At 39.0% G+C, this 21,666-nt stretch overlaps 1 protein-coding gene across 1 annotated transcript; it reads right to left on the bottom strand.

Annotated features, from left to right (window-relative positions):
- Nucleotides 1–1,694: 1,694 nt before the first annotated feature.
- LOC105500789 (keratin-associated protein 13-2) lies at nucleotides 1,695–2,549 on the bottom strand. Its single transcript, XM_011926452.1, has one exon. The coding sequence runs from the start codon at nucleotides 2,509–2,511 to the stop codon at nucleotides 1,984–1,986; it is 528 nt and encodes a 175-aa protein (XP_011781842.1). The 5' UTR covers nucleotides 2,512–2,549; the 3' UTR covers nucleotides 1,695–1,983.
- Between the last annotated feature and the right edge of the window lie 19,117 nt (nucleotides 2,550–21,666).

Below are 21,666 nucleotides of genomic sequence, written 5' to 3'. Positions count from 1 at the left end.
TCACGACACAATTTTTTTTTTTGAGTGAGAGTCTCACACTGTCACCTAGACTGGAGTGCAATGGTGTGATCTTGGCTCAATACAACTTCCACCTCCCAGATTCAAGTGATTCTCCTGCCTCAGGCTCCCAAGTAGCTGGGATTACAGGTGCCCGCCACCATGCCCGGCTAATTTTTTGTATTTTTAGTACAGTCAGGGTTTCACTATGTTGGCCAAGCTGGTCTCAAACTCCTGACCTTGTGATCTGCCCACCTCAACCTCCCAAAGTGCTGGGATAACAGGCGTGAGCCACCGAGCCTAGCCCAACAACACATTTTTATTCATTGTAAATCTTTGTATGCGAGTGCCAGAAGTCTTAATTTATTTTAATTATTTTATTTAGTTTAAACCTAAAGAAGACTTTAATGACCCATATGATCAAAGCACTTAAAGGATGAATACAGCTGGCTTAAGGTACTTGGGAATCAGAGGCTTCTGTGTTGCCGGGAGTTTCTTCCTGTTTCTCTTCTCTATTTTTCTAGTTTATGTGGCGGGCAGATTTCTATAATCAGAGGATGTGGTTCCCACACTTCCATGCTTAGCCCATATTATCTCCCATAGAAAAGATACCCTCTTTTTTCAGGTTTAATTTTAAAAAGCTTAAGGAAATGGTGTCAGGGAAAAAAAATCAATTAAAGCTCGTGACATATTATTGGAGGAAATCATAATCTTTGAAAGTTATTTTCCCATTCATGGAGAGTTGTTACTAAATATTTTATGAAAAAGTTTTAACTGAATTTTTACACTACCTTTAGCCTCTGAAAAAAATCACTTGCTCAAATTAAAAGAAACAGAGAAGGTCTTCTGTCTCAGACGTAAATAGCATCCTATAAATATTTATCTTTATTCACACTGTCACAGCTGGGCAGTGGATTCTAGGGATACTGAGGGAGGTTATAAGATCTAGAACATTGAAAGTAATCTAATTTTAACTCCCACTCAATGCAGAAATCACTGAAAAATAATACCTTTTTCCTTGTTGAGAAACAATAACCCAAAGAAAACACACAGGTCAAAATAGTTCTATAAATTTATAATTTATAAATATACACTTATAACAAACCAAAGTATTTCTCCCTATAACTGTTTCCATTACTCACAGTTGTAAACCTTAAGTCTTTCTGTCTTCTCTGCTTCTCTCTCTCTCTCACACACACACACAACACAAACACACACACACACTGAATAATTCATTTTCTCCTATATTTAAACACAACCATAATGCCCTCCCATACCTAACATTTTCTATTTTCCCTTTTCCATCATAATATTTCAGATTTATTCAAATGTTTTACGTTTTATATTTAATTGCCTAGTTGACATTTCTGAGCAAACTCGGACACTGTTTTAAAAATGTAAACAAAAAACAAATATGATTGTCAGCAAAAGGTGTCTTCCTTGAAAAGACACCACCATTATGAGCATACTCTCAATAATTCTGTTAAGAATCCAACCAGTTTTCATGGCAGAAGACATGCACTTGCTGTCTTTTAGGCAGTGGGAGGCCCAAAGAATCTCCCCATACACTAGGCCTTACGGTAACACCTACGGAGACGGATGTCCAAGGAAAAGACATCTGGGGGCCTGGAGCCCCCAAAACAGATCACAAATAAAACTTTGAAAACCAATAAAAGACAAAGAGAACATATTGGAATCAACAGTAAATGGATTTATTAGGTGAAACAAAACTGAACTTCCATATACTTTATAAGATGAACTTATGTAATAACGAATCACTTGTTTCAAAATTACAGACATTTGACTCTATATTTTGCTCATTCATTAATTTCACAGTCTGAAAGAACTAGCCTGTCCAGCCAGTACTTGATGCCAGAGAAACGATGAAGAGCTAGTAGTAAGAGGTGTTAGCTCACATTGCTGGAAAAGCCTATGATAACAGCTCTACGTAGAGACTGAGGCATTTTGCTTAAAAGGTCTGGAAATTCAGCAAGTTGATCTACAGAAGACTGATCCATAGGCTGGTCTGTAACAAGAAGACTGGCAGCTCCTAGAAGCCAAGTAGGTTGGGCGGCAGAATCCAGAGCCATAGCCTCGGGAAGGGAAGCCACAGCCTCCATAACGCGGGGATCTGAAGCCACTTGACCCACAGCCCACTGAGTAGCAGTTCCTCGATCCATAGCCCAGGGAGCGGCAGCTGCTGGATCCAAAGCCTAGAGACCCAGAGTAACTCGTCTGGCAGGGACTGCAGAGCAAGGAGGTTCTGGGGCGGTAGCAGGAGGTCTGGCAGGGGCTGGACTCCACAAAGGACGTCTCGCAGCTGGTGGGCTCCCAGCAGGTCTCCTGACAGCCCCTGTAGAGAGAGGAACCCAGCTGGCAGGTGCTGGGAGAGCAGAGGTCAGTACTGTAGACCAGGTTGCTGGGATAGGAAAAGCCACAGGAGGAGGCTGGGTAGCGCAGGTAGCCCCCAAAGGAGCGGGAGGAGAAGTTTCCAGAGCAGCAGTTGTAGGACATGTTGACAGGAGATGTGAGTGCGGTTGAGTTATAGTGGAAAGATTATCTGAGTTTGAATGTCATAGTCTGTACTCCAGGCTATATATGATCTTAGACCTGGGTGTGTCTACTGTCTGGACACTCCCTCCTCCTTGCTCACCTTTTATTATAAGAATGCTTCTCTAGGTTATTGTTTAATTTATCACATCTTCATATACTTAGCTGTACTTTAGTCACTCTGGAACACTTAGAAGGACGCCACTCAGTTTCTGTTTTCTGGTTTTTTTCCCTGGAATTCACTGTGGTTTGACTTTCAATGTTATATGTCATCACATTTATGAGTATCTTGCCTCTTATTATTTGAGTACAGTAAGTCCTTATTGTACCAAATGGAATCACACAAAATTCTTTCTTTACTTCCATTAAGTTATCAGGAGCATAAGTGGTTACTACTGAAAATAGTTTGTCCTTTTTTTTCACACAAGCATATTACTTGTTACTAGAAACAGTGGATTTCTCCAAATACTAACTATATTCAGTAGTCTCAGCAATCTGTCAGTTAAACCTTTTAGTGGTATCTTAAGAGCTCAGGATCAGAATTGAGGAGTGCATCATTATCTCGGGTCTCCATACCAGGCATCTTCCTTAACAAGAGGTTACATTAGATGATGCTCACTTAGGAAACAATAAACACAACCTTTTTAGTAAAACTTTAAATAGAAATTTCTCATATATTTTCTGATGAGCCTATCTTATAGCAAGCATTATTCTATGGTTATGCTCTAAATCAACTCATAGTTTTTTCTTTTATTTTTCAATTATTCTTTTATGGATGAAAGAACAGATTCTCAGCTGCAATTATTAATTTATACTTAAACTTTGAGGAATTGTTAACATTTTTCTGAAGCTTTTAACTTGAAGTATTAGAGTTATATCGGTCTTTAAACATCCTCTGGTCAACCCATACATGGAAAAATTACCTCTCAGAGAGCTTCATTAACTTTCCCCTAATTTCTCAGTAAGACAGAAGCAAAATTGAAGCTTTAATCATGGTTTTCTCATTCAGAGTCAAGTTGCAAATACCTTGCAAACATAAAAGTAAATTCAACTTTAACTTGTCTCAGAAAAGAAACTATTAAGCTTATTTATACTAACATATAAAAGCCTAAGTCTTATTTACTTTTCCTAAGGATATTCACATTGAATAGTGTTCAACAGGGGAATTCTATGCCTTACTGATCTTTATACATTTGAAGTATATTTCACTTTCTAACCCAAGAAAAAGAAAACAATCTTGGTAAACCATGTTTAGATAAATGGGAGGAAGAGGCTTCTTATCTGTGCCCATTCTTCTTCTTTTGAATCTGACATTTTATTTGGTTTAACTAAGGGAAATGGCATTCACAATTGTTATCGAAAAGAGAGCCTCTTAACTACCTGAAAATTAACTTGCTTTATTCCAAAGCACGCTGCTTCAGAGCACTTAGTTACTTTGTTTTATGATTATCTCTCCCATGCAGAATCCAAAGTGTGGCATGCATCACATGAAGTGCCCTTGTGCAATACTTAAACCATCACTCTGATTCACTGAAGTAAAATAAGGCTGTGCTTTATGAATGGACACCTATTAAATTTACTAAAAAGTATGCACCACCCCCAACACGTGGGATTCCTTATAATGGCAGCTTTTAACACATTTAAAATGAGAAATATTTTTTTTTTTTAAAAAAGAAAGGGAGGGAAAACGGAGGGGAAAGAAAAAAAAAAAAAAAAAAAACTTTCTAATATTGATAAGTTCTTGCCTTTCTAGACCAGCTCCCTATGTCTGGGAATAAACACTAACTTGGGAATAAGTCAATTCCAATTAACAGTCCCTCCACCCATTCCTAATTGGGTTAACACTTTTTATTAGGAGTTACTTGTGCACTTTGTACAAATGCTAATGAACAACTCACGAATGCTAATAAATGTGTCCATCTGAAAGGCAGAAAAAGCAAAACAAAACTGAGTAACCTTAACAGTTCAAAAGTGGATTCTGGAACTAATAAAATACTCTACGTGCTCTACATACATAGGCAAAGTGTTAGTATAGAAGGAAAAATTCACTATCTTGATATGTCAGGGAAAATGTGATATTGAAATATTTTCTCCCTTCCTTCCTTCTTTCCTTCCTTCCTTTCTTCCTTTCCCTCCGTCCCCCTTTTATTTTTCTTTCTTTTTTTCTCTCCCTCCTTTTCTTTTTTTCTTTTCTTTCCCTCCCTCCCTCTCTCTCTCTCCCTTCCTTCCTCCCTTTCTCTCTTTCTTTCTGTCTCTTCTCTCTTTCTCTCTTTCTTTCTTCTCTTTTCTCTTTAGAAATTTAGGCATAACCACACCAGAAAGAATAAAACTATCATTAGAGTACACAGTAGCCACAACTAGCTTATGATCTGAATTACTTGAAAAGTGATTGTTTTTCCAAGTTAACTTAGTAATGTAGCAGAAGCTTTAAACTGACAATCTTCTATTGCAATGTTTCCAGAGATTCTTCAAAAGCTTTCAAATTAGCCAAATATTAAGCAGTAGTAGAAATAGTAGGAATCCATATATTCTGCCCTACACCTTTTTTACTTTCTGTTCACTTCTTAATTTTGTGGTTTCTCTAGACCTAGAAGAGCCTTTTTATTGTCTGGTCACTAAATAATCTTCTTCATAACAGCTGTTTTATACTAGATTTTATTTTTAAAATTCTCACCCAAGGGGAAATGTATCTATTAAACCTTAATGCTCACTATGAAAGACCCACTACTGAGTAAAGGGCTTGATGGGAACTCCCTAGACTATCCTGTTCATGGTCTCTCCCCCAGTCCCCCATGCAAGTCTACCCAGGCCTGTGGCTTTCTCGGAGGTCATCCTGCCTCTTTGTCTGAGACTTTTCCAGGCCCTGGCACCTCCTCTAACTTCACTACAGCTCTTCCTGCTTCAAATTCATCAATTTTTATGTCTTCAGACCCTCATCATCCATGACTTTCCTTTGAAATAAAAAGGTCAGGCCGGGCGTGGTGGCTCACGCCTGTAATCCCAGCACTTTGGGAGGCCGAGGGAGGTGGATCACGAGGTCAGGACAGGAGTTTGAGACCAGCCTTTCCAACATGGTGAAACCCCGTCTCTACTAAGAATACAAAAATTAGCCAGGCATAGTGGCGGACACATGTAATCCCAGCTACTCGGGAGGCTGAGGCAGGAGACTCGCTTGAAACCGGAAGACAGAGGTTGCAGTGAGCCGAGATCATGCCACTGCACTCCAGTCTGGGCGACAAACAAAAGATTTATCAACGGCTCTGCTTACACACCTCTCGGTTCTTCTTATCTCTTCTGAGACCTTACCCTTGCATTTACTGAAAACATATAGAAAATTAAAGGAAATTCTAGAGTAGTTTTCTGGATGCCTAAACCCACAATTGTCACCACGTTGTCAGATTTGCGTTCATCTTTCTCTTTTTTATTTTAAATGTTTATGGATACATGACAGTTGCACATATTTATGGGCTACATGTGATATTTTGATACAGGCACACGATGTGTAATGATCAAATCTGGTAACTGGCATATCCATCACCTTAAACATTTATCATTTTTTGCGTTGAGAACATTCCAAATCTACTTTTCTAGTTATTTTGAAATATGCAATACATTATTGTTAATCACAGTTGCCCTACTGTGTTACTGAACACTAGATCTTATATATATATAGATATATATAGAGAGATATATAGATATAGATATCTAACTATATTTTGTACCCATTAACCAACACCTCTCTGTCCTTCTTTCCACTACCCTTGCAAGCCTACGGTAACCACCATTCTATTCACTACCTTACAGAGAGAGACCCCTTGTGGACCAGTCTCTCAGTCTGATTCTTCTTCACATCTTTCCAAAGGCATCACAATAATGCATTCATTTTTGCATAACATTCCAGGAAATTGTCTATATATATATTTATCGGTTTATACCATTTATTGTTGTTTTAGGTTACAATAGTGTCATCTTATTGGATACATATATATCTATATCTATATAGATACATCTGTACCTTTCTTTTTATATTAAATGTATTTAAATAAAAATATCTAAAACATATCCAAGTTGACATTTATATATTTGTGTATTCATCATCCCTACAGTAGCACTTTTAAATGCCAGGCACTGGTCTTAGCACTTTATTACAAATATTAACTCACTTAATCCTCGTAACAATTCTACACGGTACATATTTTATAGATGAGAAGTTGAGACACAAACAGGTTGAGTTACTTGCCCAAAGTAACCCATGTAGTTAGTAGCAGAGATGAGATTTGAAGTGCGATACTGACACCATTGTCAGACTTTATGCAAATAACCATGTTGCTATGATACATAGATCTAGTTTATTCCTTGCTACAAATTTATAGAATTCTACTGTATAAAAAATATTTTATTGATAAATCTCCCTTGATTTTTTACTGTCACAAACCATGTGACAAGAAATATACTTCTGTATAGGCCCTTGTACCCACTGTCTAGGGCTTCTGGAATGTATATATTTAGATGCAATTGTTGGACATACAAAATTTCAATTCTAGCATGGTAGTTAGGATCAAGGCTCTTGGATTTAGGCTGGCACAGTTTGAATCCTGGCTCCATCACTTAACTGTATAACCCAGACCTGTTTTAGTTTCTCATATTTGGTTATCTTTTAGCCATTATTCTATGGAGTCTTTCGTTCTTTCAAAAGTATTTTTAGAGATATTTGTGCATTCTTTTTGTATGCCTTTGTCTTTCATATGTTGCTAATATATTCCTCTGGTCAGTTGTTTGACTATTTGTTTGAAGTCAGATCTATGGATATACAGTTTGCATAAAATGAAATTCACCACTTTTAGGTGTACAGTTCAATGAGTTTTTTCCTTTCTGTTCTTTTTTTTGGTGGAGGGGGCAAGGGCTTGCTTTGCTGCCCAGGCCAGAGTGAGTAGTGTGATCATAGCTCACTGTAGCCTCAAACTCCTAAGCTCAAGTGATTCTCCTGCCTCAGCCTCCTGAGTGGTTAGGACTACAAGTGCACACCACCACCCCTAGCTAGTTTTTTTTTTCTTTCTTTCTTTTTTTTTTTTGTAGAGGCAGATTCTCACTGTGTTGTCCAATCTGATCTTGAACTCCTGGCCTCATGCAATCTTCCTGCCCTGGCTTCCCAGTTCAATGAGTGATGACAAACTTATAGTCATGTAATCACCAATTGACTGAGATAGAGTGTTTCCATTATTTCTAGAAATTCTCCTGTGCTCCTTTGGATCAATCTGCTTCCCCAATATTTAAATTTCTGTTCCTATAGTCTTATTTTTTGAACTGCATGATAAATGGACTTATACATTATGTTATCTTCTGTGTTTAACTTCCTTCACAGAGCATAATGCTTTTGAGATTCATCCATGTTGTTGCATATTCCAGTAGTTCATTCCCTTTTATTGCCAAGTGGTACTTCATTGTATACACGCTATACACTAGAAAATGGACATTTAGATGATTTTGAGTCTGGAGTTACTGTGGATAAAACTGCTGTAAACATTCACATACAGAAAATCTTGTGGACACATGTAATATGGTTTGGCTCTGTGTGCCCATTCAAATCTCATCTCTAATTCTAATCCCCATGTCGAGGAAGGGACCTGGTGGGAGGTGATTGGATCATGAGGATGGTTTCCCCCATGCTGTTCTCATGCTAGTGAGGGATTTCTCATGAGACCTGATGGTTTTAAAAGTCCCAGTTTCGCCTGTGTATACTCTCTCTCTCCTGCCACCATGTAACATGTACCTTGCTTCCCCTTCACCTTCCACCATGATGTAAATTTCCTGATGCCTCTCCAACCATGAGGAACTGTGAGTCACTTAAACCATTTTCTTTATAAATTACCCAGTCTCATGTAGTATCTTCATAGCAGTGTGAAAACAGACTAATACAGAGAATTGATACCAGCAGAGTTGGGTACTGCTATAAAAATAAACTGAAAATGTGGAAGCAACATTGGAACTGGGTAACAGGCAGAGCTTGGAACCATTTGGAGGGCTTAGAAGAAGACAGGAAGATGTGGGAAAGTTTGGAACTTTCTAGAGACTTGTTGAATGGTTTTGAGCAAAATGCTCATAGTGATGTGGACAACGAAGTCCATGCTGAGGTGGTCTCAGATGGAGATGAGGAACTTATTGGGAACTGGAGCAACAGTCACTCTTGCTATGCTTTAGCAAAGAAGCTAGTGACATTTTCCCCCTGCTCTAGAGATCTATGGAAATTTGAACTTGAGAGAGATGATTTAGGGTATCTGGTGGAAGACATTTCTAAGCAGCAGAACATTCAACATGTGACCTGGCTTATTCTGAAAGCATTCAGTTACGTGTGTTCATAAAGAGATGGTTTGAAGTTGGAACTTATTTTAAAAAGGAAGTACAGCATAAAGATTTGGAAAATTTGCAGCCTGACCATGTGATAGAAAAGGAATACCCATTTTCTGTGAAGGAATTCAAGTTGGCTGCAGAAATTTGCATAAGTAACGAGGAGCTGAATGTCAATAGCCAAGATAATGGGGAAAACATCTCAGGGGCATGTCAGAGACCTTTACAGGAGCCACTCTCATCACCAGCCTGGAGGCCTAGGAGGGAAAAATGGCTTCATACATCAGGATCAGGGTTTGGCTGCTCAGTACAGCTTCGGGACTTGATGCCTTGTATCCCAGAAGCTCCAGCTCCAGCCATGGCTAATAGAGGCCAGGGTATAGCTCCAGCTGTTGCTTCAGAGGGTGCAAGCCCCAAGCATTGGTGGCTTGCAAGTGGTATTGGGCCTGCAGATGTGCAGAAGACAAAAGTTGAGGTTTAGGAACCTCTGTCTAAATTTCAGAGGATATATGGAAATGCCTGGATGTCCAAGCAATAGTCAGCTGCAGGGGCAGAGCTCTCATGGAGAACCTCTGCTAGGGCAGTGCAGAGGGGAACTGTGGGGTATGAGCCCCCACACAGAGTCCCCGCTGGATCACTGTCTGGTGAAAATGTGTCCAGGGTATGTCAGAGACCTTTGAGGCAGACCCTCCCATCACAGGGCCAGAGGCCAAGAAAGGGAACACGTTTTCATGGGCCAGGTCCAGGGTTCCCTGCTCTGTGCAGCCAAGGGAATTGGTGCCCTGTGTCCTAGCTACTCCACCCATGGCTAAAAGAAGCCAAGGTACAGCTCAGGGTATGGCTTCAGAGAGTGCAAACCCCAAGCCTTGGGAGCTTCCAAGTGGTATTGAGCTTGTGGGTATGCAGAAGTCAAGAATTGAGGTTTGGGAGCCTTCACCTTGATTTCAGAGGATGCCAGGCAGAGGTGTGGTGCAGGGGTGGAGCCCTCATGAAGAACCTCTGCTACGGCAGTGCAGAAGGGAAATGTGGGTGTGAGTCCCCACACAGAGTCTCCACTGGGGCACTGCCTAGTGGAGCTGTGAGAGGAGAGCCACTGTCCTCCAACCCCAGAATGGTAGGTCCACCAACACCTAGCACGATGTGCCTGGAAAAGCCACAGACAGTCAACCCCAGCCTGTGAAACCAGTGAGGAGGGTGTGCTGTACCCTGCAAAGCCACAGGGACAGAGCTGCGCAAGACCATGGGAACCCACCTCTTGCATCAGTGTGACCTGGATGTGAGACATGGAATCAAAGGAGATCATTTTGGAGCTTTTAAGATTTGACTGCCCTGCTGGATTTCAGACTTGCACAGGGCCTATAGCTTCTTTGTTTGGGACAATTTCTCCCATTTGAAAAAGCTGTATTTATTCAATGCTTGTACCCCCCACTGTATCTAGGAAGTAACTAACTTGCTTTTGATTTTACAGGCTCATAGGCATAAGGGATCTGCATTGTTTCAGATGAGACTTTGGACTGTGGACTTTTGAGTTAATGCTGAAATGAGTTAAGACTTTGGGGAACTGTTGGGAAGGCATGATTGGTTTTCAAATGTGAAGACATGAGATTTGGGAGGGGCCAGGGATAAAGTAATGTGGTTTGGCTGTGTTCCCACCAAAATATCATCTTGAATTATAGCTCCCATAATTCCCATGTATTGTGAAAGGGACCCAGTGAGAGATAACTGAATCATGGGGATGGTTTCCCCCATACTGTTCTCATGGTATTAAATAAGTATCAGGAGATCTGATGGTTTTAGAAGGGGTTTTCCTTTTTACTTGTCTCTCACTCTCTCTCACCTGCCTCCATGTAAAACATGCCTTTTACCTTCCACCATGATTGTGAGGACTCCCCAGCCACTTGGAACTATGAGTCCATTAAACCTCTTTTTCTTTATCAATTACCCAACCTCAGGTATGTCGTTATGAGAAGCATGAAAACAGTCTAATACACCATCTTATCTTGGAATTTTCGGTGTTAGAATTTTTTTACTCTTAATTTAACTTATTTTATAGATCCAGGGCTAGTCAGGCTGTCCAGGTATTTTTGAGAGAGCTCTGTTAGTTTTTGCCTATTAAGAAATTTTTTCATTTAATCTGTGGTATTGCTGTAAGTGATCTCAGGATCCAGCAACAGTGGTATATCAATCTGCTTGATTGATAGACATATCAGAAATAGTGACAATCTGTCTTTCAACCATAGGAATAACATAAGCCATTGCTAGTGGCACCCTGGCCAGAAAGTAAGGCAAGTTCATTTGTATTTTCTTGGACATAAACTGAACCAAGAAGAGATGAAAGCAACAATGTCATATTTATTATTTCACCCTATTTTGTTTTGTTTCTATGTTAATAATTTCTGCCACAGGACTATACTTGTCCTGTTGTACAGTTCACGTGAATAAAATATTATCATGTATCTTTATTTAAAATATGTTAAAGAAACCAAACACCTTTTGAAAAACATGATTCTTCACAGCCTCCAATTATAATACATGTTCCATTTGGACAGATGCCCTAGTTCTCTTCTCTCCATCATTTTGCATGGACATGCATGACCACTTCCCTACCTGACTTGATCTCAGTGTCTTGCTTGGCAGTGTGTTACTGAGGTGACAGAATGTGGTGACATGTTTTTCTCCTTGCACTTGTGAAGTTTGTCACCTGAGTGCTAGATGGACCACTTAACTGATGTAGGCTAGTAGACATCCTCAATCTTTGTCAGTTTGCTTTTCAGTTTATAAGCACTACAGATTCTCCTAAGAAGATTGGGAAATAGTCAACTTCTCTTTTGTTTTCAAAACTTAGTATTCAAATCTTTCTCCATCTTGAAAATTGCCAAAGATGCACATAATCTAGCAAAAAAAGAAAAATTTATAGGGCTAGAGAGGGAGTCAGTAACATAGTGAAGTTCTATGTTCCTTGCTTTTTGCTTGTGTGTTCATTCTAATTCAGCACTATAGCATAACAGAAACAGAGTCTCATTGGGAACTGAGCAAAGCACAGACATATTTAATATAAGACATAAGAATTAGATGTTACTAAATCTACCAAGTAAATGTTAGTGTCAGAAACCACTGATTATTATGTCTGATCTCTTACATTAATAGAGATGAGTTTTCGTGTATTAAAATGGAAACAACACTGAATTACAGCAAGTTATTTTAGCTCTTACATATGCCAGAGGTAGGACTGGATGGCTGCTTTAAGTCCTAACAATTGCAGAATTCTGTGACTTGCTTGAAGGTGAAAATCAAGTTCTTATAATTCAGTTTCCACAATGAGCTTCCATATGACTACACTGTTGTTTAGTTTTGTTTTTTGCTAAGTTGTCCTACCCTGTAAAGTTGCAGTGAGATTCAAGAAACACATGATCAATTGGTGAAACAGATATTGATAGTTAATAGTGAAAAAGTCAGCTATTTCTTGCAGAGGGTTTTAGTCCTCCAAAGAAACAGAACCAATAGGGTGTGTGTGTGTGTGCGTGTGTGTGTGCGTGTGTGTGTGTGTGTGTGTGTGTGTAATATGTGTGTTTGTGTACAAAGAAAGAGAGATATTTATTTTAAGGAACTCATTCATGCAACTGTGGGGGCTGACAACCCTAAAATCTGCAAATTAGGCCAGCAGGCTGGAAATTCAGTTAAGAGTTAGTAAGAGTTGATGACACAGTCTTGAGTCTGAATTCACAGTGCTGTAAGTGGGAAATTCAGGCAGAGTTTCTATGTTGCAGTCTTGAGAATTCCTTCTTCCTCAGGAATCCTCAGTCTTTATTCTTAGGCCTTGAACAAATAGGAGGAGGTATACCCCTCTACTATGAAGGGCTATCTGCTTTCCTCAAAGTTTACTGTTTTAAATGTTAGTCACACGTAAAAAATACCTTCACAACAACATCTACACTGGTGTTTGACAAACTACTGGGTACCATAGCCTTGCCAAGCTGACACAATAAAGGTAACCATTGTGAGTGGTTATTCATTAAGGCTTTAATCAGTGTCAGCAAATCAGGCATTAAAGTATTAGCAAACAGTTATTTCATCAGAAAGATAATTATTTGTCATTTTAGTATTTACTCCTTTTGCTAATTTATCATGTCTTCATTTTGTTTCAATAAAGTTAATAATATGGAACTTCTAGATATTTTAATATCATTCATCCAAGATCAAGCTATATTTAAAATCATAAGCTTTAATATATAGACAGCACTAAAAAGGGAAAAAAATAAGAAGCTCTTAATTCAGGTCTTTGAAAAGGTAAAACACCATCAGAGAAAGACATTAGTCTTATTTATATGGATTAGAAAAAATATTAGAAAATATACATAAAACAGTGCTACTAAATGTAAGCTAAGTCTATGAAATACTCTACACTTCATCATAGTGGTGAGTCTCTGTCTAAATTCATTTACCAAAAAGTGCAAACTGATTTTCTATATTTTGATATATTTACTACAATAGTTTTGAGAACTCTTCACTTTGGAACATGTGATGTAACCCATGTTCTAGAGAACCACATTTGTTAAGATGTATTTGTCCACTTAAAGCTTTTGTGAACTGTGCTATAGTATATTAATTTAATTCACTGCATTTGTGAACATTAGTATCTTGACTATGATATCACTGAACTAACAAAAATTAACTCATTCTAGTGGTGTGAAACTCTAGAGAGTTCTTTGGAGCTAGAAACATACCTAAAAGCATTCCTAGTTCTTTTTTAAAAAAAAAATCACGCAAAATGGATTAGAGGGTCTAATGCTTAATTTAGGAACACAATGAGGAATCTCAATTATAAAAAATAATAGTAGATAACATTTAAAAACATTTTATGTGCATTTAAAGCATTTAGCCAGGCATTGTGCTAAGCATTATTCATGGCACATAAGTTATAGTATTTAACTCACAGTAAATCTGTAATAATTTTTATATCCTTCTTACAGATGAGCTACGATAGCAGAAATGATGTAGTGTTATAGTTTTACTTGAGTCTCTCCTCTTAACCTTTGCATGTACTGCTCAGTAACACAAAAGATGGGAGATGATGGTTGGGTAGATGGAGAATGAAGGGTTGAAGGCAGCAGGGTAAAGAATAAATAAGTATTAGATGAGCAAAGTGGGAAATACTAAAATATTTAGGGGTTAAAGCATGTTTAGAGATCTGTTTTGGCTCCAGTTTTTCAATTCTGGTGAAAATAAATTTTAATTACATTGATGTCTAGGCATGATTTACCCAATAACTGAGATCTACTACAGCTTTATGCCACCACCCCAGACTTCATGGATACAAAAAATATTCTATGGCCCCTTAAAGAAATGACAAAAACACTTTCACCCTGATATTGTAACCTCTTAGAAAGTCTTTGATCTTTCCTGACTATCTCAATTCAACTGAACTCCAAAGAGTTGAACTTGAAAATCCACCTCAAAACATGTTTCCTCCATGAAGTTTTTTCTAACTTTTCTCTGACGAATCCCATTGGTTCAAATACATTTGTCAATTTCATCACACTTTTCTGAAAGTTGACCCTTCTTATCATTTCACGGTAATTTCTAGTTTAGATGCCATAGCAAGGTAGACATGAGCATAAAAACTCTAAAAAGACAAGACCAGGACTATGAAAAATCAAAAAGTAAGCCCATAGAGGAGAAATCACAGACACGACATTAAGAAGTTGAGGAAGTTTAGTCCAAGAGGACTTCCTGGATACAGAGAGATGAAAACAGAGATACAGAGCAACGTGGCAGCTAGATGGAAGGGTTGGAAAGTAGCAGAACCAACATGCGTCCAATGGCCCTAGCAGGAATTGTACATATGTAGTCTCATTTACTTCTCCAAAGAAATATATATTACCACCATTCACATTTTCTAGGTGTTGAAACAGAGACCAACAAATCTTAATAACTTTAAGGTCACCTCTCATAAATGATAGAATTATGCTCAAGTTTAGGTTTGTCTTACTGCAAATTTCATTCATTTCATTCATTCACTTAATCTATTTCATTTACTCTTCTAAGTATGAGATTTTTAAAGCATAATAGGCATTATTCATTTTGAACAGCTGAGTTGACATATAAATGCATAAATGAAGGAAAAAATGAAGTTTACGAGTTCACAGCAGTCTAAGTTATTAGTATAAAATCCTTTCTCAAATTGTCCTTAATTCTGACTCTTTCAGGAGGCTGAAATCTATTTCAGGATGGCAATAACTGTATTCTAACTTTAGGATGAATCTGGATTCTGCTTATTTGAGATAACACTTAGGTCTCCAGTGGAACAGCTAGCACAGAAGAAAGAACTTTTCTCAACACATTTCTTAAGTTATACTCTTTGATTTATCACACAAGGGATGGAGGAAAGCTAATCACTATTCAGACTTAAAAAAATATCTTTTTGTGGCTCCATGTTTGGATAGAGACCAAGAGAAGAAAATAAATTAAATAGGAGAGCTAATTAAGAATGCAGCTATTGCAGTGATTTCAATATCTGGGCACTTGCCTTGAATAGTCTCCAGAGGTGCTATACCTTACAGTTAAATGGGCTTCCCAAAGAGGACCAGTGGATTTTCATGCCAGAGGAAACTTACTAGAAGCATATCAAACACAAAAAAATAAGTAAAAACAAAAACCTGATTTCTGTGTTAACTCAGGAGGATGATTTTAAAGAAGCTGGAATATTTCTATTTTGGGGAGACACTTTGGAAAAAAGAGGATCTAGAAAATATGAAACATAAAATGTATTCCAAGAAAGGAAGAGGCAGAGAGGGGAAAGAGGAGAGAGAAGGGAGATAATGAAAGAGGGAGAAGAGAGATATTTTCAGGAGCAACAACTTGCAGATTTCTAGCTGTAGCATAGGTCACTGGTATATTAAAAAGCTTCAGCTAAGTTCTTGAAGATGGCTTTTGAAGACCTCATTTTTTGGAAATGAATAAGCAGTTTATGAGTTAGGAAATCTAGAATCTCTTTAGTAATAAAGTTAGGGAAAAATTTATGAGATTCTAGAAAGGCAACATGCTGCTCTTTAGACATGTGACCACAAATTGATTGGGAATAAGGTGACTGACTTCTCCTGGAGGAGCAATTATGAGTGTGACAGAAACCCAGCCCATCATCTGGGTCAAGGGAGGTCCCATATCCACAGAGGCTGAAGACTGCAGAGTCCACAGCCCAATGCTCAAAGCCCAGTCCTCTGGACAGGCTGATGAAAGGTGTCCATAAGAGGGCAAAGGATGGCTGGCATGTTTTTTGCTGACCAGGAGAAACATGGTAGACACTGAGTGAAGGAGGTCCCTGTGGCCACTTAATTCCTGAGTTGGGAGGAATTCCCTTTGACAGATGGTGGATATATAAGTCTGCTTGGGCTGCCATTACAAAGTACCACAAATTTAGTGACTTAGTAGGAATGTGTTGTCTTCCAGTCCTGGAGGCTGGAAGGCTGAGATGAAGGTATTGGCAGGTGGGTCTTTCTGAGGGGTGTGAGGAAAGCATTTGTTATAGGCCTCTTTCTTGGATACTTCTCCTCAAATGGCCATCTTCCTAAATGGTCCTGAATGGTCTTCTCCCTGTGTCTCTTCATGTTATCTTTCCTCTGTGCGTGTCTGTCTCTGCCTCTGTACTTCCCCTTTTTATGTAGACACTAGCTATATGAATGAATTGGGCCCACCCCAGTGACCTCACTTTCACTTGCCTGTCTCTATGAAGGCTCTATCACCAAATAAGGTTATGTTCTGAGGTGCAGGGGGTTAACACTTTAAAATACAAATCTCATGGGAGGACAAAATTCAACTCACATAACAGGAGACAGGCCATCGCTAAAAGTAAAAAAAAAAAAAAAGAAAAAAAAACCGTATACTATAGAATTTCAATTAGATATTGTTTCCTGACTTCAGTTTTCCTTACGTTTAAATAAGGAATTCTAACAAATTTTCTCCTAAAGAACTTTATATACCCTTGACCACTGGTGTAGGGAGAAACATCCTGGTATTCAAAAAGTCCTTTGCAGTTTCACTAATTAGTTATCTAATTAAAGTAAAATTGATTTTCCCCTGCAGACATGGCTGAATATGTTTTATTCATGTGCTTAAGAGACACAGATCATTCCTTTCTTATTTTAAGGACGACGGTGGCTATTTTCATTGCCAATAATTACCATGCAACCTGGCAGGGCCCCCTGCCACCTCCCATTTCCTGCCATCTCATGGTGACCAGATGCCATGCTCTTTATATCTGTTTTCTAAGGAATCAGGCAGCAAAATCTCATAGTTCATGAAATTATAATCGTATATTTTCTGTTGTCAACAAATAAAATAAAGTTCACACTGAAAATACTTGTATTCATCTTTTTAATAAACACTACTGAAAGTCCATTGCAAGTCAGTAATTGAGGAATAGACTTTGTCCCTATCTTCCAGGTTCTTCCAGTCTGGTAAATTAAGATGGGGTATTTGTACAAAGCTAGGGTGTCCTAAAGTAACAACAGACTAATAGCTCTGGGGGCCAGATATGTATGGTTGTAAAAATGTTTCATTAGGGCCATTGTTGCAAATCATCCTGGAATTGTTTACCATTTGAGAATATTCAATTAAAAAGGCATTATAATGCCGAGATTTTAAAATGTAAACTAGAACCTGGAAAGTTTTCAATGATTTATAGTGTAAAATTAAATAAAGCACCAATAAAACCAATTAGATTCAGAATATTTTAAGAGAAATGAATAAAAATGCTCAACTACTTTTGGAAACAAACGTAGAGGAGAGTCAACTTTATTCAACCAATAAATAGAAAAGCAATGCTATTTAATGGATGGAACAAAAAGAAACACTTTCTCAGTTTGAAATTATTCCCAGTTTAGAAAACCAAACCAAGAAAAGGAATGCTTAAAATAAGCATAAAGGAAGGAAAAATATAGAGAATGGAACAGGGATAAAGTAAAAAAAAGATCGATGGAAATAAAAAAATAAGACAAATTAGAGAAGAAGCATAAATGAAGAAGAAACACACCATAGGGACATGAAACTAAATCGTATCGTTAGGTCATTGATCACTGAGTTTTGAAAAGCTGACTGGTTCCATAAAGATTTAAAACAGTGCTTTCAACACTGTGTTGCAGGTGTTATGTTTTTATTTTGTAATAAGTATAGAGTTTGAAATTCCAAATTTCTCATTTAATCCTAAACATTTTGTTCTTAAGCCAAAGAATGACTCGAAGCACAAAAACATACTTAAAACTATTTCCAGCCGTGGTTCTCAAATCTGATACCTCAGCATCACCTGGCAAGGGTTTGCTTTGTTATTTCAGCAGAGATTTACTAACCAGCTGGCAGTACTCTGGTTATTTATGTTTCAGTATCTCTATTTATCTATTTATATTATCCCAGTTCATTCTCACAACCACACAATGAGCAAAGCGAGGCAGTGCTGGAAAGGGCAGCATCAGGGTTTGCCGGCAAAGTGTTCTGACAGCACAATGCATGCTGAGCTTCTACATTTCATTGTCGCACAATTGCAATGGCAGGCCCCTACCCTAGAACTACTCTCTGGGCTGATTCTGACATCTACATTTTGAACAGCATTTCTTAAAATCATCAGGGTTTAAGATTCTGAGTGGTCAAATATACTCCACTCCATAATGACCTGGGATTACCTTATTTGTCCCTTGTTTTAAATCCCAAGTCTTTAAAAATAAATCAAATCCTAGAATGATGGTAGGTGAAAAATTTAATATCAAGGAAAATAATGAAAAAGAAAGAAGGAACTCTGTGTATAACACTTCCCCAGGAATAATTAGGCTCAAGTACATCCTAAAGCTCTTTAACCACCTTCATGAAAGCCGCAATCCACTTGGAATGGTACAGAAATTGCAAAGGAATACTCTCTGGGCACCAGCGATATTGCCACAACCAAATCTTAGCATCATAGGATTTCAGCACTAGAAATGGAAAATGAACAAAGGGAGGTAAGCAGTTTATAATATTAGTAAGGGAGAAAAGCAAAACAAGAACTTTAGAGGTTTTTCAAACATAAGGGCTCTCTCCAGTTGTTCCCAAGAGATACTGGGGTACTTTACCTCTACCATGTCTGTGTCTCTAATCATCCACCCACCACAGAGCTCAGCCAACTGAGAAGGATTAAGGGTCCTATCTAGGACTCTTCACTTGATTTTGCTTTCTTTTCTTTCGAGAGTGCACAAGCCAGGCAGGGCACACTGGCTCATGTCTATAATCCCAGCACTTTGGTAGGCCAAAGCGGGTGGATCATCTGAGGTCAGGAATTTGAGACCAGCCTGGTCAACATGGTGAAACCCTGTCTCTACTAAAAATACAAAAATTAGCCAGGTATGGTGGCGGGCACCTGTAATCTCAGCTACTTGGGAGGCTGAGACGGAGAATTGCTTGAACCTGGTAGGCAGGGGTTGCAGTGAGCCAAGATCGTGGCATTGCACTCCAGTCTGGGCAACAGGAGTGAAACTACTCTTCAAAAGAAAGAAAAAAAGTGCGCAATCCTAGGACACAGAGGAACCTCAAATATTGTCTACTTCTAGAGCTCTGAAAATGCGGAAGCAACTTGCAATAACCTCCCCCTTTTGTTTCCTTTTTTCCTACTCTCCTATCTACATCTTCCTTATCCATAACTGTTTGTTTGTTTGTTTTCCCTTCAGGAATAAAGGGAGTTCATGAACAGAAATCTCACCCAATCCCATGATACCTTCCAGAAGTTAGATGAAGAAATGCTGAGTAAATACGGAGTTGCCTTCTTTATGCTATTTTGTCATTCCTTCAATCTCCAGCAAAGACTTTAAACAGAAGGGAAGCAGGGAGACAATGGTGCATTCCAAAATCAGGTTGAGGCTAGACTTCTTCAAAGTGACAGGGAAGGGGGCAGGGAAGTGCTGGGTAGGGCCTGTGCCCGCAGACCTAAGTGAGGACAGGCACTCCTGTTTTCATGCTCAACTGTTGCATTTTCCAAGACCACCCTGGCTCACAATGTCCCCATCCTCTGCCTATGAAAACTCCGAGACCCTATCAGGCAAATACAAAGGCAGCTGGACGTCAAGTGAAACAACACCAGCAGAACAACACACTGACAGATGCTGGCAGGCCATCAACTGTAGAACACCAAGGGAAACTTGGCTGAGGATTGTCAGAAGAGAGCCCAGCCTCTGAGCCACCTGACTCCAGGGGAAAACCACCTTCCCACTCCAACCCCCTTCTAGCTCCCCATCCATCTGCTGAGAACTGCTTCCACCATTCAATAAAACCTTGCACTAATCCTCCAAGCCCACATGTGATCTGACTTTTCTGGTACACTAGGGCAAGAACCCTGAGATACACAAAGTCTTTTTTCCTTGCGATAAGGCAGATGGTCTAACTGAGCTGACTGAGCTAAGCCGAAAGAGCCGATTGTAACGTATGCCCACTGGGGCTTTGGGAGCTGCAAACACTCAACCCTAGATGCCGCCATGAGGTCCGAGCCCACGCTCCCCACGACCTGCTGGTCTGAATGGTCCCCCCCAGGGGTTTGAGCTGTGGGGCATGGAAGAAGGGAGCCACACCCTATTACGTGCCCTGCAAGGGGGATAAAGGAACTTTCCTCATTTCAAAAATGGCGGAGGAGGAAGGGTGCTCACACACATGTCTTCTAGCATGTTCTCTTTCCCCCTTATCTCGCTTTTTTCCCCACTAGGCTAGGATTTGATTCCAGCTAGATAAAGGCCAGCCCGTGGTTTGTATCTGATCCACTGTTGAGGCTGCCTATTTCTGAGTGAAAAAGCTTCCAAATCTATTAATAGATATAGCCAACTTTCACTCAGCTGCCAAATCAAAGAATGAACAAAGGCAAAATAGTTACCATTTAGATAGGCTTCTGAGATGCTTGATTTCATATAAGACATCTGCATGCCTAACTTCCCTTTTCATTCTATCAACGTCTATCTATGGAGTGCCTACTATATGCTAGGGACTGTTTCTGTGCTACAGGCATATTCATCATGCCATTCATTTGATTTCTAACTGAAAGCCCCTTTTCTTCTGCCTCCCAGTTTCAGCTGTCATAGCCTGTCAAAATCACTATTTGCCCTGGTATTTATGGTGAAAGGAGTCATTACTAGTCATCATGCGACCATCTGTACAATGTCACTGGGTAGTGACATGGCCTCTGTTCAAACTCTAAGATGTTCCATCTTGCAGGATGGATATTAATGCCACTAAATCCATCTTCAGCATTCTTGAATGAGAGCATTTGTAATGGCTATTACATCTTTGCAATAGCATGAAAAGAGAAGACAGCATATTATTATCAAAAACTGCACATTACAATCAAGTTACAATAGTACAAGCAGAAAATAGATTACCTTTCCTCTCTTTTTAATGTACTTTATAGTCTTGGACAGACGAGCCGTGTCCAGAGGGGGTTACGGTGGTCAGGCATGCAGCATGATTTCACAGGGCTATGAGTATCTCCTGTGGGCTCATGGCTAGATATTAACCTTTCACTTTAAGGGAGTAATTTACAAAAATGGTGGTACATCAGAACCACGAATGAGGCAGCCTTAGGAGGAGTTTAATCATCTGTTTTTATTAATTAGTTATTTCTTGGTTTATTTGCATGTCCTGAAATGACCCATTGTTCATTCTGTTGCATATTCAGAAGTTAGACAACACTGATTTCAGCATTTGCCCAGCATATAAAAACCAACTCAAATTCTGCTGGCTTATAAAGTATTTGAAGTCAGAGGAGATCATTTCAAG

This window comes from Colobus angolensis, unplaced genomic scaffold (genome assembly GCF_000951035.1).
Source record: "Colobus angolensis palliatus isolate OR3802 unplaced genomic scaffold, Cang.pa_1.0 Scaffold69, whole genome shotgun sequence".
Taxonomy (NCBI): domain Eukaryota; kingdom Metazoa; phylum Chordata; class Mammalia; order Primates; family Cercopithecidae; genus Colobus; species Colobus angolensis.
This window is presented reverse-complemented; position numbering and strand designations above follow the sequence as displayed.